General features: G+C 37.9%; 1 protein-coding gene across 2 annotated transcripts in view; it reads right to left on the bottom strand.

Moving 5' to 3' along the window:
- Cntnap5a (contactin associated protein-like 5A) overlaps positions 1-16271 on the bottom strand; it is a 982002-nt gene that overhangs the window by 334581 nt on the left and 631150 nt on the right. For both annotated transcript variants that reach the window (XM_087580548.1, NM_001047865.2), the window contains 1 exon segment: positions 8548-8667. In XM_087580548.1, the coding sequence (XP_087436674.1) occupies positions 8548-8667 (120 nt within the window).

Below are 16271 nucleotides of genomic sequence, written 5' to 3'. Positions count from 1 at the left end.
TGCTTATCACCCTGTACAAAGCTTAAGTCCAAGTGGATCAAGGACCTCCACATCAAACCAGACACACTCAAACTAATAGAAGAAAAACTAGGGAAGCATCTGGAACACATAGGCACTGGAAAAAATTTCCTGAACAAAACACCAATGGCTTATGCTCTAAGATCAAGAATCGACAAATGGGATCTCATAAAACTGCAAAGCTTCTGTAAGGCAAAGGACACTGTGGTTAGTAAAAAACGGCAACCAACAGATTGGGAAAAGATCTTTACCAATCCTACAACAGATAGAGGCCTTATATCCAAAATATACAAAGAACTCAAGAAGTTAGACCGCAGGGAAACAAATAACCCTATTAAAAAATGGGGTTCAGAGCTAAACAAAGAATTCACAGCTGAGGAATGCCGAATGGCTGAGAAACACCTAAAGAAATGTTCAACATCTTTAGTCATAAGGGAAATGCAAATCAAAACAACCCTGAGATTTCACCTCACACCAGTGAGAATGGCTAAGATCAAAAACTCAGGTGACAGCAGATGCTGGCAAGGATGTGGAGAAAGAGGAACACTCCTCCATTGTTGGTGGGATTGCAGACTGGTAAAACCATTCTGGAAATCAGTCTGGAGGTTCCTCAGAAAATTGGGCATTGAACTGCCTGAGGATCCAGCTATACCTCTCTTGGGCATATACCCAAAAGATGCCTCAACATATAAAAGAGACACGTGCTCCACTATGTTCATCGCAGCCTTATTTATAATAGCCAGAAAATGGAAAAAACCCAGATGCCCTTCAACAGAGGAATGGATACAGAATATGTGGTACATCTACACAATGGAATATTACTCAGCTATCAAAAACTACAAGTTTATGAAATTCGTAGGCAAATGGTTGGAACTGGAAAATATCATCCTGAGTGAGCTAACCCAATCACAGAAAGACATACATGGTATGCACTCATTGATAAGTGGCTATTAGTCCAAATGCTTGAATTACCCTAGATCCCTAGAACAAACGAAACTCAAGATGGATGATCAAAATGTGAATGCTTCACTCCTTCTTTAAATGAGGAAAAAGAATACCCTTGGCAGGGAAGGGAGAGGCAAAGATTAAAACAGAGACTGAAGGAACACCCATTCAGAGCCTGCCCCACATGTGGCCCATACATATACAGCCACCCAATTAGACAAGATGGATGAAGCAAAGAAGTGCAGACCGACAGGAGCTGGATGTAGATCGCTCCTGAGAGACACAGCCAGAATACTGCAAATACAGAGGCGAATGCCAGCAGCAAACCACTGAACTGAGAATAGGTCCCCTGTTGAAGGAATCAGAGAAAGAACTGGAAGAGCTTGAAGGGGCTCGAGACCCCAAAAGTACAACAATGCCAAGCAACCAGAGCTTCCAGGGACTAAGCCACTACCTAAAGACTATACATGGACTGACCCTGGACTCTGACCCCATATGTAGCAATGAATATCCTAGTAAGAGCACCAGTGGAAGGGGAAGCCCTGGGTCCTGCTAAGACTGAACCCCCAGTGAACTAGTCTATGGGGGGAGGGCGGCAATGGGGGGAGGGTTGGGAGGGGAACACCCATAAGGAAGGGGAGGGGGGAGGGGGATATTTGCCCGGAAACCGGGAAAGGGAATAACATTCGAAATGTATATAAGAAATACTCAAGTTAATAAAAAAAAAAGAATATGCAAAATTTGTGCAGTAATAGAGAAAAGAAGCATGAAAAAGCTGCAAGTCCAATGCCTGAAAATATCTTGAACTTGGGATGGGATACTTCTTTTCATTCGAGTGTGGTTTGACTAACAGGCCAGGCTAAGTAGATCTGTGGAAAAATTTCCCTAAGTGGCTATTAATATTCTTGGCAATTTGAAGGTGACAGTGTTTTAATTTCAGGGTAAAGCCACAGCTTTATGACTTAGTTGTTTTGTTTAATGGATTAATTTATAAAGAGATTATGCCATCTGGTGCTAGCTCAGAGAGGTCACTTGAAAGCAGAGGCTTCTACACATGGAGATAAGACTCACTATTAGCCTTAGCTTGAGATTGCATTCTTCTGAAGCCCTGTGTGGCCCACACTGTAGGTAAGATCACGGTGCATAAAAAGCTGCTTCTTCTAACTGGCAGATGGCTGTTTCTGAACTCTTTGGGAAATCCTTCATTAGAAAAATCAAATTATTCTCCTGAAATTTAAGCCACAATATAAGTTGAAAATATATAAAGAAGAAACCAGCAATTAGTATTATTACAAGCAATTAACATTCAAGTGAACCACACCACATACATGGTCCATGAGTGATTCTCCACAAGGAAACTGGCTTTGAAAATTCCAAGGATGAACTAAGCCTACTGCCCATGAAGATAGATACCTGCCTTGCTTACAGAGAGGGTAGATATAGTGAGGAAAGTGAGACAGGATCAAAGATCATGGAAAAGTAAAGACCACCTGAGAAGTAAAAAGAGGCCATCACGTTGAGGTCTGTGCCAGGAACCACCATGAAGAAGCTAAAATCTAGTAGGTGATCTTCCTGAGATGGTTCCACTATGGATCAAAATTTATGATGGAGTTCCTCCTTTAGACAAGGACAAGGTGAATTTCACTGTAGAATAGATTCCTGCTATCAATATGCTTTTCCCGTATATATACATATACATATATCTCACAAGGTATTTACCCACTTTTTGACCTGATTTCTGCAGAATAACAAAGATGTATTTTCTTATAGTTATGCTATATAGACTATTAGATGATTTCATAATTCTTAATGATGATCCTATAAGAATTTCTAAAATTATATTAGTAATTATTTAGCTCTTTCATAATAGGAATACTATTAAGTCTCTGTGTTGTCAAAACTGTAATGAGAACTCTTCTGTTCTTCAAGTGACATGATATAACTGCTTCAGAGCTTGCCAACAGGCAACTTACAAAACATTCCATGAGGTTGAAAAACCATTAATCAAAGGTTATTAAAAGGGAACTAAAGATTTTCTATAAATACAAGGTCAGAAGATAAAATATTGACTGGGCTTATATATACAAATAAGTAATAACTCAGTCACAAAAGCTATGTACCTTCTTAAGTGACAGCACATATACATGACTGTGTTTCTGTGAATGTGTTGGAAGTAGATTGCTTGGGTGAAGTCAGTAGTAAAATGCCAGAATAAAAGTGCATTACAAATACCATGATACAAAGCAGTAAATTCCTTTAGTACATTTCTCCAACACTGAAAGCACACTCAAAGTGTGAGGAAAAAGTATCCATGAGTGTCTTCTTATCTACTCAATGACTTTCATTCAGCTTATACTGACAGGAGTGTACATGAGTAAATAACAGGCATTGCTGTAACCTAAAGAAGCAAATCTAACAGCAGAATCCAAACTCTGTGGACACAATTCCTTCTTGCTCTCAATACCTGTAATGATAATCTATTACCTCAATCATGCTGTGTAATTATGACTAGAAATATTGGAGAGACCTCAGTCACACCTACCCAATTATGCATACTTTGATACATTTTAATGAAAGCAGCAGGTGCTGCCAAGCAGAGAGAATTGAAGTATCATAACACCCAGGATGTAAAATTGGAAGACTATTAAGGTATCTTGGAAATGGATTAGGAAATATTTGACAATGGAAAACAAGTTTTGATTTAGAAATTCACCTAAATATTTTTTTCTGTTAATTCCCTGTAGCTCAGGTTTATTGTCCTACACAAGTGAAAATGACATTGACTCTATTGATTTGGAAGGAAATGTGTTTTATAAGTGACTCCACACAAACAACTTTGAACATAAAAATGCAATTGACTAAACCACAGGAAAAAATTAAATAGCTAGTAAATAAATATATTTAATAGGTGGACAACTGCCTCTCAACCTGAAAAAATTCTGATGACAAACTGAGTTCTAAGGAAAATGTTATAAAAGTAGACACACTCACTGCAAGCTGAGTTCTGAAGAAATAAAGTCAGAGATTCTCAGTCTAGTTTTGCTTCATCAAGCTAAGTTCTTTTCCAGATAGCTTCCCTCCAGATTCCTAGAGTATTGGAAATAGCATGGCCATTTAGAGCAGTCAATTTTATTATTTTATCTCTTGTGTTGAGAATGGATACATACAGTTTCTAATGTGTGAACAACTGTGAGTGTAAGTGAAGGTTAAATTTACAGTCACTATATAACTTCAGATCACTGTTTCAAGACTGGTTTAGAAAATTGGGATTTCATGTGTATCCGGGTTAATACAAACTGTGAATCGCCAGCACCAAAATCACCTAAGACCACTGGGCACACTTTTGAGGGACTTGTAAGATTGAAATTAACATGGGTGGAAAAACCCACTTTAAATGTGGATGTCACTTACTGTATGGACTGGAGTCCAAGAGTGAATAGAAAGGATAAAGCAAAAAAATATATCAGCATCAATTGTACTCTGCTTCCTCACTATGAATACAATGTAATCAGGTGCCTCATGATCTTACTACTGTTATAGACTATATCTTTAAACCATGAGTCAACATAAACTCTGCCTTCCTTAAGTTGCTTTGTGGGTATTTTGTTACAGCAATGAGGGAAGTAGCTATGCCAGCACATATACTGAGATGTTCATATAATCTTGAAAGACAATCACTTTTATAACATTTACTTTCTGACAAGAAAGCCAAATCAAGAATGGCTAAATTACTTGTCTGATGTTGTATAGCTATAATGCTCATGCATTTCATTTAAACTTCAGCACAAGTCCCAAAATTATTTCTCTCCCATATTTGAAGATGAAAGGCTTTGGGAAAAGCTAGGTAGTGAATAAAGTACAGGAAGAAAAGGAGGAACAGTAGAGCATCCTTTACACCTAGACTTACAGCAGAAGTTGCAAATCCTAAGAATGACTCATAACAGGTTAAGACTGAATACTAAAACTTTTCACAGCTCCAAACTGTTATAGATTTAAAGTAGAAGGGCTTTAGTCTGAAATGCATCACCTAAAGTAGAAAAGAACAAAGGAGAAATGAATAATGATACTTGAACTTGGCAGTGATTTCACTATGCTCATTACAAAGGAATCATGAAGGAAGCTGTAAAAGTAAATCCAAACATTTGTCACACTTTGTATTAGTCTATTCTCCATCATTTAAACAAAATGCCTGAGGGTATGTTGTTTGTAAAGAGCTTTATGTAAGATTGTAGCTTGGGAGGCTAAATATCAAGCTGCACAGTCTAGTAAAGGATTTCAGAAGAGGGAGTACATGTGAAAGGGAAAAATTACCTGCTGATACAGAAATTCAAGGAAACTAAGAGAGTTTACTCTTGCTCATTCATTAAAAACAATCTTGTGAGAATTACCCAGGGTTCCATGAGAACTATTTTAAGATATCTCATGTGTTTACCTATGTGGTCTATAGACTTTTCACCAAGCCCCTTCCTCTTAATGGTCCATGACCTGTCATTGCATCAGCAATGTAATCCCTGCTCAGCCCTGGGATTACAGGTATAGGTCACCATGCCTATATATATATATATATATATATATAGTCTGAATCCAAATTTAGGATCCTTCTTGCTTCTGTCATGTGGTGATTTGAATAAGAATGTCTACCTCAGGCTCTAGAAATGATTACTTTGTTCCCAGTTGGTTACAATGTGGCAGAATGTCAGTAAGTTTAGGAGGTATGGCCTTGATGGAGACATTCCATCATCTGAAGCAAGCTTTGAAGTTTCAAAGTTGCCCTGTAATGTGCTAATTGAATTAGACTCAATATTTAGTGAGTCTTAGACATTCACTTGATTGCGTAAATCTTGTTGTTCAGGTCATACTTTCTAGGTTACATTTTTAATAACTTTTTTTACATATTTTACTCAATTGCAACAATAGGAAAGATTTATCTATGACCTATCCTATCTATGACCATCTAAATTATCAAGTCAGTATTAGGGCAGCCATAAAAGCCCATCATGGAAAAGGTTCCAGTCAATAGAATAGAATCTTGATCTGGGTAGAACATAATGTCTAGTGATCAGGATTAATCACAGACCAAAGGGACCACCTGTAAGAAATCAGATTCATCTTAAGCCATGGATTTCTCATATTGTCTTTCTTCCATTTAAGATGGAGAAAAATTTAAAGTTATGTGTTTAGAGTTAACAGATACCTTTTTGTTCCAATTAAAATTCACTGAAATGTCTGAATGCCAGTGGCAACCATGCCTCCTGGATTCAAGTCATAGCTGATACTTAGCAGCATCTAACTGTTCCCTTTGTCTTTTAGCAAAAACCACCTATGTTTTTAAAAAAAATATAGACCAAGCTAATTTGCATCTAAATATTTTATAAAGTTTAAGATAAGTGCATTTAGGGAATTAGAAGCTATCCTAGAATTCTAAATATTTTATGAAGAACCTGGGGTAGAGTTATGGTTTTAAAAGAATCAAAATACATTGAGAATCTCAGTCCAAGACTAGGTTGTCAAACAGGACTATGTAACAACGACTACGAACAGCAAGCAGCAAAATTTCTATTCCGGCTCTAAGGCACCTACAAAGTAAATAACATATAGTCACTCCTCACTGTATGAAGTAATAAAGAAACTAACATGACTAGCACTTTCTGAAGCCAGTGTCTGGATCTTTGAACTCATTTGGAAAAATGAGCAGGATGCCTTCTCATCACTTCTTGAAGCAGTTTTATTGCATCTTATCTACAGCATCTCATAGTCCTCTTCCTTAGTTCACTGCCTCATGAACATGCATGGTGCAATTTCTGTGCCTTGGATATTATCAGGCTAGAATGAGCTCTATAGGTATGCTGCCTCACCAAATGCTCAATGACATATAAGAGGCCTGACTTTGCTGCTCTATTACACAGGACATCTTACATCTTTGAAGACCAGACTTGAAATAAACTACACCCCCCCACCTCTGTCTCTCCCTCTCCCTCTCTCTCTCCCTCTCCCTCTCCCTCTCCCTCTCCATCTTCCTCTCCCTCTCCCTCTCCCTCTCCCTCTCCATCTTCCTCTCCCTCTCTCTCTCCCCCCCCTGTGATATGTGTTTGTATGTGGGGTGGGGAGACGAAGAGGGAGAAAGAGGTAAGCCAATTAATAATGCTCAATCATATCTGGACTGCTTGCAATGTTAAACATTTAAAATCATCAATGTTTGGCACTGTGGAATTGTTTTATAGAATAAATTATCCATCAAATGACATTTTTAACCATTTATTTTACTGGTGGGAAGTTTACATTTGCACTACTGTGAATCTTAGAAGTCAGAGTAGAACATGTGCAATCTTGATGGAGTCAGTTTTCTCCTTCCACTATGTGGGCTCCAGGGATTAATTTTAGGTCATCAGGCTTCGCACTAAGTGTCTTTATCTGCTCAACATGTTGCTCCCTCACATAACACTTTTAAACTTTGTAATTGATTTATAAACAAGCTACAGGATCTCAGAATATTCCAGAGTGTGTGTGTGGGGTAAACCGTCAATGATGATGGTGATGGTAATGATGAGGATGATGGTGGTGGTGATAGTGATAGTGGTGATTTGTAAAGGAACTATAATTTCCAGAAAATGAAGCTACATCTACATTGAATATTTCAAGAAGATGATTGGCTGATTAAAAATTTTGTAATTTCTTGGGGAATCTTGGCATATTGAACAGTAGTTTATTAAATATTTCTATGCATAAACCAACATTCTGGTGACTTTCTGACAAGCTATATTGAAATGTATGAGGAGATACCTAAGTTTCACAAACCCAGAGGCTAAGAAATCCATCAGATATGCTATGAAGTTCAGGGCAGAGAAGTTCCTGCTTTACTGAAGTCTTCTCTCTTGTTATTTCACTAGTATATAGAACTGTATAAATATGTTGACTTACAAATAGTGCAATAGGATCTTTATGAAACCATTAGCATGATGGAACATGAAATTCATGGTAACCTAAATCTATGTTCTCAGTCCATGGTCACACTCTGGAACAAAGAATCTCTTAGTACTTTTGAGGTAAAAGCTGTGTTTTGTATGTCCTCACTTGCTGGTCCATTGTCATGCCTGATTATCTGTGATCCTCACAGTTCATTTTTGTGTAGTCATCTTCTTCCTATTTTACTGATGAACCATTGAAGCAAAAGTTGGTAAAAATCAAAAGGTACACAGTCTCTAGAACCATGCATAGAATTACAGTAGAGTTCCCCTTTGCGAATCAGGACTTCCCACTGAATTTTATGCCTTGTTCTTTTGTGTTTATTTGTTTTGTTTTCTATCTCCATTTATTTATGTTGCTGAGTTCTAATAATGAAGTTTTTTGGGAAGCCTTACAGAGAACACTTGGTAATTCATTCCTTCTTCAGGACCACGGAGATCTCTCTATTCTTTGTCTTGACAATAATTAAGCTAATTTCTATTATTTTTCAAGATAGCATTCTTTCCCCCATGAAGCAAGTCTTGAGAGTTTTTGAACACTCAATATGCCTTTCTAGACTCTCCCTTTGATTCCATACCACCAGTCATCCAGGTTGAGCATGCTGAGAAAAGTGGCTCTTACCGGTAATATTGCAGTACACCTGAAGGGGTCCCAGTGGCCCACTGCCATCAGAGTCAACATAGAAGAACCCAGCTGTGTGTCCTTTGTGTCTATACACCTCACATGATTGTTCATAGATGGCTGTAAAAAGAAAAAGGCAAACTCTACTTGATTCTTAATATTCCCCACAAGAGTCAGTAGCTCATACTTTAGCCAATTTCTCATGAGTTTTCCTTCCCCTCATGTATAGTCCCCGGAACATTTATAGGTCAGTGTTCTGGTACTTGGAAGACTTGTACACTATTTCAGCTTCATTTCTGTTGCTGTGAAAAATACCCTGACAAAAAAAATCAACTTAAATGAGAAAGGCATATTTTAGCCCACAGTTTTTGCACAGTTTCGCACAGTTGGTTATGCGCACTTGTATTACTCATACCAAGGCAGAAACCAGATGAGTAAAACCATACCCCATTTCTCAGTGTGGGACTGAGATTAAATACCCTTTGCAGAGAGGAGTGTCTTGGGAAGAAATGGTTTCTCTACTGTTTCACTGTAGAGAAACGACAGTTGCAGGAATTTGAGGCAATTAATCACATCAGATCCACAACCACTAAGAAACAAATACACATTTGCTTCCTGGATTGATTATACTCTGCTTGGTTTCTCTACTCTAGTAGTTCAGAAACTAGGCTGGATGAGTTTATGTCAACTGGACACAAGCTCTTGTCATTTTTGAAAAAGGAACACGAATGGAGAAAATACTCCCAACTGACTGGAGTATAAAGAACCACATATGGAATTTTATTTATTGATTGATGTGACAGATCCCAGTTCACTGGAATCAATGACACTTCTGAGAATAATTGACCTATGTGTCATTAGAAAACAGGATACTCAAGCCATGAGAATAATCCAGTAAGCAGTGAGGTCAGGGTCTCAAGGCAGGAATGTGTAGTCAGGAACTGATGCAGAAGCTATGAAGGGATACAGATTACTAACTTCTTCTTCATGGCTTGCTCTGCATGCTTTATTAGGCTATTCAGTGCCCCTTGCCATTTGAAAGGATAAACTACAATTGGCTGCCCACTTCAGTCACTACTCAAGAAATAGCACTACAAGCTTTCCTATAGCTCAATCTTATGGCAGCATTTTATCTATTGAAGTTTCAACCTCTGAGACTACTCTAGGTTGTGTCAGGTTGACAAAACCTAGCCAGCATAATATGCCCAGATGTGTATATGGAGGTAAGAGGACAACTTCAGGTGTCTGTTATCATCTTCCTTTTGGCTTTATCCATGGTCCCTTGTCATTTTATTACTTCATATCCCATGGGCTTGCAGGCCTGTCAAAGTATAGTGGAAGAGCACATTCTGGCTTTGATGTTGGTCCTGGGAATTGGAAGTAAGACCTTCTTGCCAAAAGCACTTTTATCTATTGAACCATCTCTCCAGCTGCAGATTAATCTATTTCTGTATAAGGATTCTTCACGGAAGATCTGCTATTTTGTTTCTCTCTTTTATCATGCACTCTAACCCTTGAACTTGTTCTTCCTTCTACTTCCTGTGCTTGGCTTTTTAAATTTTGTTTTACCATCCTATTATTTTGATTTTTTTCATAGTGTTGTTGTATTTGTTTTGTCATGTATATGTCTTCTTGCAAGTTTAATTCTTTTTTTTTGTCTTTATGTGTTTAAACTATTGTTGAATCTTTTATTGAGTTGTGTCAAAATAGGTCAAACATGCCTAATATCTCCAAAATCCCTTTGTCAGTATGAGTTTAATTTAGCATGTCTCAAAGGACCTGTGCCATGAGACAGGGAAGGCACAAACATGCTCCTATAGTATCCCATGAGAACAGGACAGAACGCAGGGTACAGTTTCACAGTTATCAGATTTTATTTAATTTTCTAACAGGAAGTAAAAATTAGCTAAGAAGTTTGGTTTAACTCCACCCCCCCACCCCTGCCCCAAATGTGGAATCATTTTCTTTCTTGACTAAAAGTACCAATGCCTTGGTACTTCTGGGTAGCTTCTTTTTTTCCAGATGCCAGAGATACCAGCTCTTCAGAAGGAGTATTAGTGTAGTAGTGAAGCCTCTTTAATGGAAAACAAGATCTCTGTAAGCTTGAGGCAACACTGTTCAAAATAAAGAACTCCACACCAGCCAGTATGACATATTACAACCTTATTTCAAAAAGGAAAAACAAACAAAACAGACAAACAGAATCAAAACAAAACAGGAGACTAGAACATCTGGCCCAGGTGGAACTTACTATTGTAATTGGGCCAGGTCAGTTACTTGACCTTGGGACTGAGTTGACCTTAAGACATACTAAGGACATAAAAGGAATATGTGTCCTTTTACAGGGATACTTCACACAATTCATATTTGTAGTGGAGACTTTATGAGTTGGACCACCATGAGATTCAGCAGGTTCTCACTCTCTTTCTGAACTCTTATCTAGTATTGCTTTGATGATTAGGAAGCCATGAAGGAGAAGGTAATACTGGGCCCAGTCATACACTCAACACCAAGATCAAATGACAAGTGAATCATAGATTTGGGTATTAAAAAGTGGAAGGCACGAATGTTCTTGAGGAAAAGCAGACTCAGTGTTTTTTTTATAAACTTGAAGAAGCAAAGATAATGACAGTTTATTCAAAATCATAAATAGTAGTAAAATGGCCAAACATACTTCAAATAAAATGAATTAAAAGGAAAAAAAGAAGTTAAGTATAAAATGGGAAGCAAACACTAATATCACAAAATATTAATATGCAGTCTTAAATTATATAGAGGGCACAGAGGCAGGAAGCACAGAACATCTTGCTGAGAAGAAAGGGCCTGCCTAAAAGAAAATCAAAAGGCAGTTGTTGGTTGGGCTTGAGAGACCGCTGTAAAAAGAAGGCTCTCCATACAGGCCTACAGACCTGATCCTGATTGCTAGAACCCATATACAGAACTGTGTGCGCCTAGAATCCCAGCTGAATTGGAGAGCTCCAGGTTCAGTGACAGACACTACCTCAAAAGAGAAAGTGGAGAGTGACAACATAAGATAGCCAACATCGACACCTGTCCATATACACATGTGATTGGACAGATAAGCATACCCATGTAGAGGCACACATACAATATCAGTGAAAGTTTGGAGGTATCTCTTTGTGGTCACCAGAAGATACTAAGGATATCAAGATTTTTATATCGGGTTTTTAGCCTCCCTTAGAATAATTTGAAAATGGTCTTTATTAGAAGTTTGAGGAGAATCCCCAAGGTAGGCAAAGCTGAAAATATCAGTAACTTCTCAGAGGAAGAGAATGGAGAAGATAAAGGGGACAGAGGAAGCCATTGTGTTTCAGGTAAGCAGACATGGAGGTTAGCCACATGGTGCCAGGTGGCCATCTGGTGGGTAGGATTTCAGAAAAAAAACAAACTTGTGTACCCTGGAGAACATTCTTAAGTTTTGGCCAACATCTAATAAAGAAAAGCAAAAGACAAGAAAGAGGAAGCATTTGTTAGTAAGAACACAAAAATTCCCACAGACTCAGCAAAAATCTCAGAACACCTCACAGGAAGAGCACTAGGGAATTGGGATTCTAGAAAGGAGAACATTGTCTAGAAAAACAATTCCTCCTTTTATCTTTTTACCAAACATTGAAAACCTGCCTTCTGAGGCTTAGATGGTAGGCCATCTCAACTTTATTAATTCTTTATTTTAAAAATTTGTTTGTTTATTATGAGTACACTGTAGCTACCTTCAAACACACTGGAAGAGGACATCAGATTCCATTACAGATGGTTGTGAGCTACCATATGATTGCTGGGAATTGAAACCTTAAGAAAGGAGACAATAAAATGTCTTCAACAAGAGGGAGATTCTGTTTATCACAGAAAGATGCTTTGGATATAGCAACATTTGCCTCTATTAAAAACACCAACTAGTAAATTCTGCATTGCTGTTGAATTGTTACTGTCAGGAGTTCATGCAAAGATTTGCACTTCTCAGCAAAAAGGCCAATGGCAGACACATCAGGTTCTTCAGGATAAACTTTTACACAAACAGAGTAGATGTGTATTGGGACGAGGCAGAGCAAACAGATCCATGTTTTCATATCTGAGGGAAATAGTCTGAGTACAGTTGTAGGAGAGAATTTATTGTCTAATGAAAAATTTGGAACATCCTTGTGATGTTCTCTTTCATTAAAGATGATGATATTATTGAGATAACAAAATAGTTTTATTTCAACCTCACCTTTTCAAGTACCAAGGTCAGAGGAATAGTCTTGCTGTTTTGCCATTTATATTTCTATTTTAAAACTATGGAAACAAGTATGAAACTCAGTTTAAAGGGTGTGTGTGTGTGTGTGTGTGTGTGTGTGTGTGTGTGTGTGTGTGTGTGTTCGTATCCCTGTCTGCGTATATGTGGACACATTCATGTGTGCTAGAGATTGACATTCGGTGTCTTCCTCCATTATTCTCCTTACTGCCTACCAGGACTTTTAAAGTTGATGGGCATATGCCATCATTTACTCATGCCAGAGTAAACTTAATTCAGTTGGATCTCCTATTCCATCTCAAGCACATTGGGAATTGAACTCAGGTTGTAAGACTCATTAGCAAGCATCTTAACCCTCTTACAATCTTGGAAGCCTGTGCACCTTGGATTTTGAGAATGAATCTAAGCTCATCAATTTGGCTAGACTGCTTGGCCAGTGAGCCTCAGAAACATACCTGGATCTGCCTACCAAGCACTATGATTACAAGTGCAGACTACCATGCCTGGTTATTTTTTATGGGTCCTGAAAATTATAACTCAAATGCTCATGTTAACATGGTAAGCTTTTCACTCAGTAAACTGTATATATTTCTTCTTGGCACCTATATTTAAACATATGTACAAGAATGTGTGCAACAATAATTAATTTAAAAAGACGGGAAGGATTTGAAAAACAGCAAAGAATGTTTATGGCATGGTTTGAAGGGAGGAAAGTGACAAGATAAATAATGTAATTACAATTTCAACAATAAAAGAAATAATTAAAAATGTTTCAATACTGTGTCTCTTCTTCCTTGTGGTATCCTAGGTGATGGAGAGTTTACCACTTAATTGTAATCCAACACAGAGCTATACACACTGCCTATAGACATAAATAAAATCAAATTAATTCTGGGAATGAATAATATGTGAAACATGTTATTTAGCAGCAATTTATTTAATTAAGTTTATCAAACCCCTAGTGCATGAGATTTTTGAGAGTTTGACTGGGCCTTGTGTCAACCAAGAAAAGAAAATGTCATTAAAACTAACTAGAACCACAAAAATCAGTTAAAAGACTATCAGGAAATTATACTGGAGTTTGCAGAGCTTTTGAGATCTGAGGCCACAAGCAGCGCTCAAAAGACATGGTAAGATGTCCTGCTTCAATATTAGAACACAAAGAAAGAGTCAGAAGGTGCTGTATGCTCCTGGGTTATAGACCGTCAAATCCCTGATGTATGACGAAGGATTGGAAAGTACCAAGATTGGTAACTACTTTCAACTTCAACTCTACCCAAGCCTTATGTATACTTTAAAGCCTCTTTTGAAACGAGACATCAAAGGCAGTCTGTAGAAACCATCACTATATATAAAAGAAAAGCTTTATGTACAAAATGCCTGTTACATAGTAGGACATACTGGCATTCTACAATGCAGTAAGTCAGTCTACAAAATACACAGTAAGCAATCTGAATAATGTGATATGGCTAAAATATAAATATGGAAATATAGATGATAAAAACTCATTTTAGTAGTCCATTCCTAAAGGAAGTCCAGCCTATTGGTAGTACAAAAGTAAATGTATCTTATGTTGGTGCTGGGCTGAGATGGATGTCAGTGGCCATGACTTCAGTGACAGTTTTCCTCTGACTATATTAATTGGCAGCCACAAATCTTGACACCATCCTGGAAACTCACGGTTTACAAGATGCCCTATGACATCAGACTAAAAACAGTGTTCTGAAAAGTTTCTTGGAAAAGATTCAGTTTGGACTGGAGGGAAGGCTCAGCTAACTGAGAACGTGTGCTGCTCTGCCCTGGGTTTGTTCCCCAGTACTCACAATGTACCTCTTACAATGATCCGTATCACCAGTGTTAGAGAATCTGACACTTTTCTGGCCTTTGTGGATACTCAAGAGCACATGGTACATATTGAGACAAGTACACACACACACACACACACACACACACACACACACACACACACACACACACACACACAAACTCAAACACATACACATAAAAATAAGTAAAAATAATTTTAACTTTAAAAATAATTTCATTTTACTCTTCAACAAGTTAAAAAAGCATTATTTCAAAATGAACAGAAATAGTATAGAATCACAGTGATAATGGAGGGAAAGCAGTCAGCAGAACCTTGATTGTAATGCGGTTACCTTGCAAGCATAAGGACTCCAGGATGATTCCCAGAATTCACATAAAATGAACAAATGAATAATCAAGCAACCACAAAGTCTGGGTGTGCAAACCTACCAACAAGGAGGCTAATCCCTGAACTTTTGTTACCAAGCTATTTGATGAGTTTCAGGATAGTAAGAGACACTGATTCAAAATAAAATAACAGTATATGTGGACATGTCTTGAAGAACAAAACTGGAGTTTATGATCTGTCCTCCACATATGTACATATGCATTTGTACCCATGCATACACAGATATGCATACAGAAACAAATAACACTGATAAATGGTGGCACACCACAGATTGTTGCTTTTATGTTCCAGGTGCTGAAGATGTACCTGCATCCTCCACAGTTAGTACCAGCTGTTTCCAGATAATATACTATCTAGTTTTCTCATCCTTTTCTCATCTTAACCTTTGTGTTTCCAGGAACCTTAATTTACAGAGAAGCAGCCATAAAGTACTCTGTCTAGAGTATGTCCCAAGACATATTCTATCAGCTCAGTCATGACTCCTCAGAGAAGCATTTAAAAAAGAGAACCTTGATTCACTATCTTTCTTAAATATTTTCTTTCTGAAATCTAAAAAATCATTTTTCTCTAATACTGATTTTCTCTTGTTGAAGATGTTACACAAGCCATAGTTCTGAATCACTGCTGCCCTACCACTCATTGCTGCCTTGCCATACTGTGTGGAGAGCATATGCTACCAAAGCAGTTTGCTTTACTTTATCTAATGGTTTACATTGGTTATGAAGTCTGTGCAAGCTAGGTTCTCTCAGATATTTGGCAAGCATGCCTCCTCATTGTCAGGAACATAAGCAGGATTACTGAGAGGAGGATGAAGAGAGCCAGCAAGCGCAACTGTAGCATTTTTTTTTTTTTAGCGTGAGTCAAAAATCCAGGTTTGATGCATGGTTGTAATCCCAGTGTGAGAAGGCAGCTGTCAGAAGATCCCTAGAACTTCTTGATGCCAGGTAGCCAGGCCAAATGATGTACTCTAAATGCCAGTGAGAGACCCTGTCTTGAAAAGCTACATGGCCAGCTCCTAAGATAAAATAATCTCCACACTCTCACACTATGTTCATCCCCCCACATGCAAGTGCAAATCTTTGTAAAAGAGGTCTCAGTAGATATCCTGGTAGTTTTAATGACTTGGGGGACTGAGGCAGGAGAATCACTTGAGCCTGGGAATTTTAAGCATAGAAAACAGATATTATTTCTTAAAATGAAATGTAGAAATTAAAAATGAGGACTGAACATGATGCAGGAGCATTTTAAAAACAGTAT

Source organism: Rattus norvegicus, chromosome 13 (genome assembly GCF_021556685.1).
Source record: "Rattus norvegicus strain SHRSP/BbbUtx chromosome 13, alternate assembly SHRSP_T2T, whole genome shotgun sequence".
NCBI classification, from domain to species: domain Eukaryota; kingdom Metazoa; phylum Chordata; class Mammalia; order Rodentia; family Muridae; genus Rattus; species Rattus norvegicus.
The sequence above is the reverse complement of the archived record's forward strand: the minus strand, read 5'-3'. Positions and strand labels throughout refer to the sequence as shown.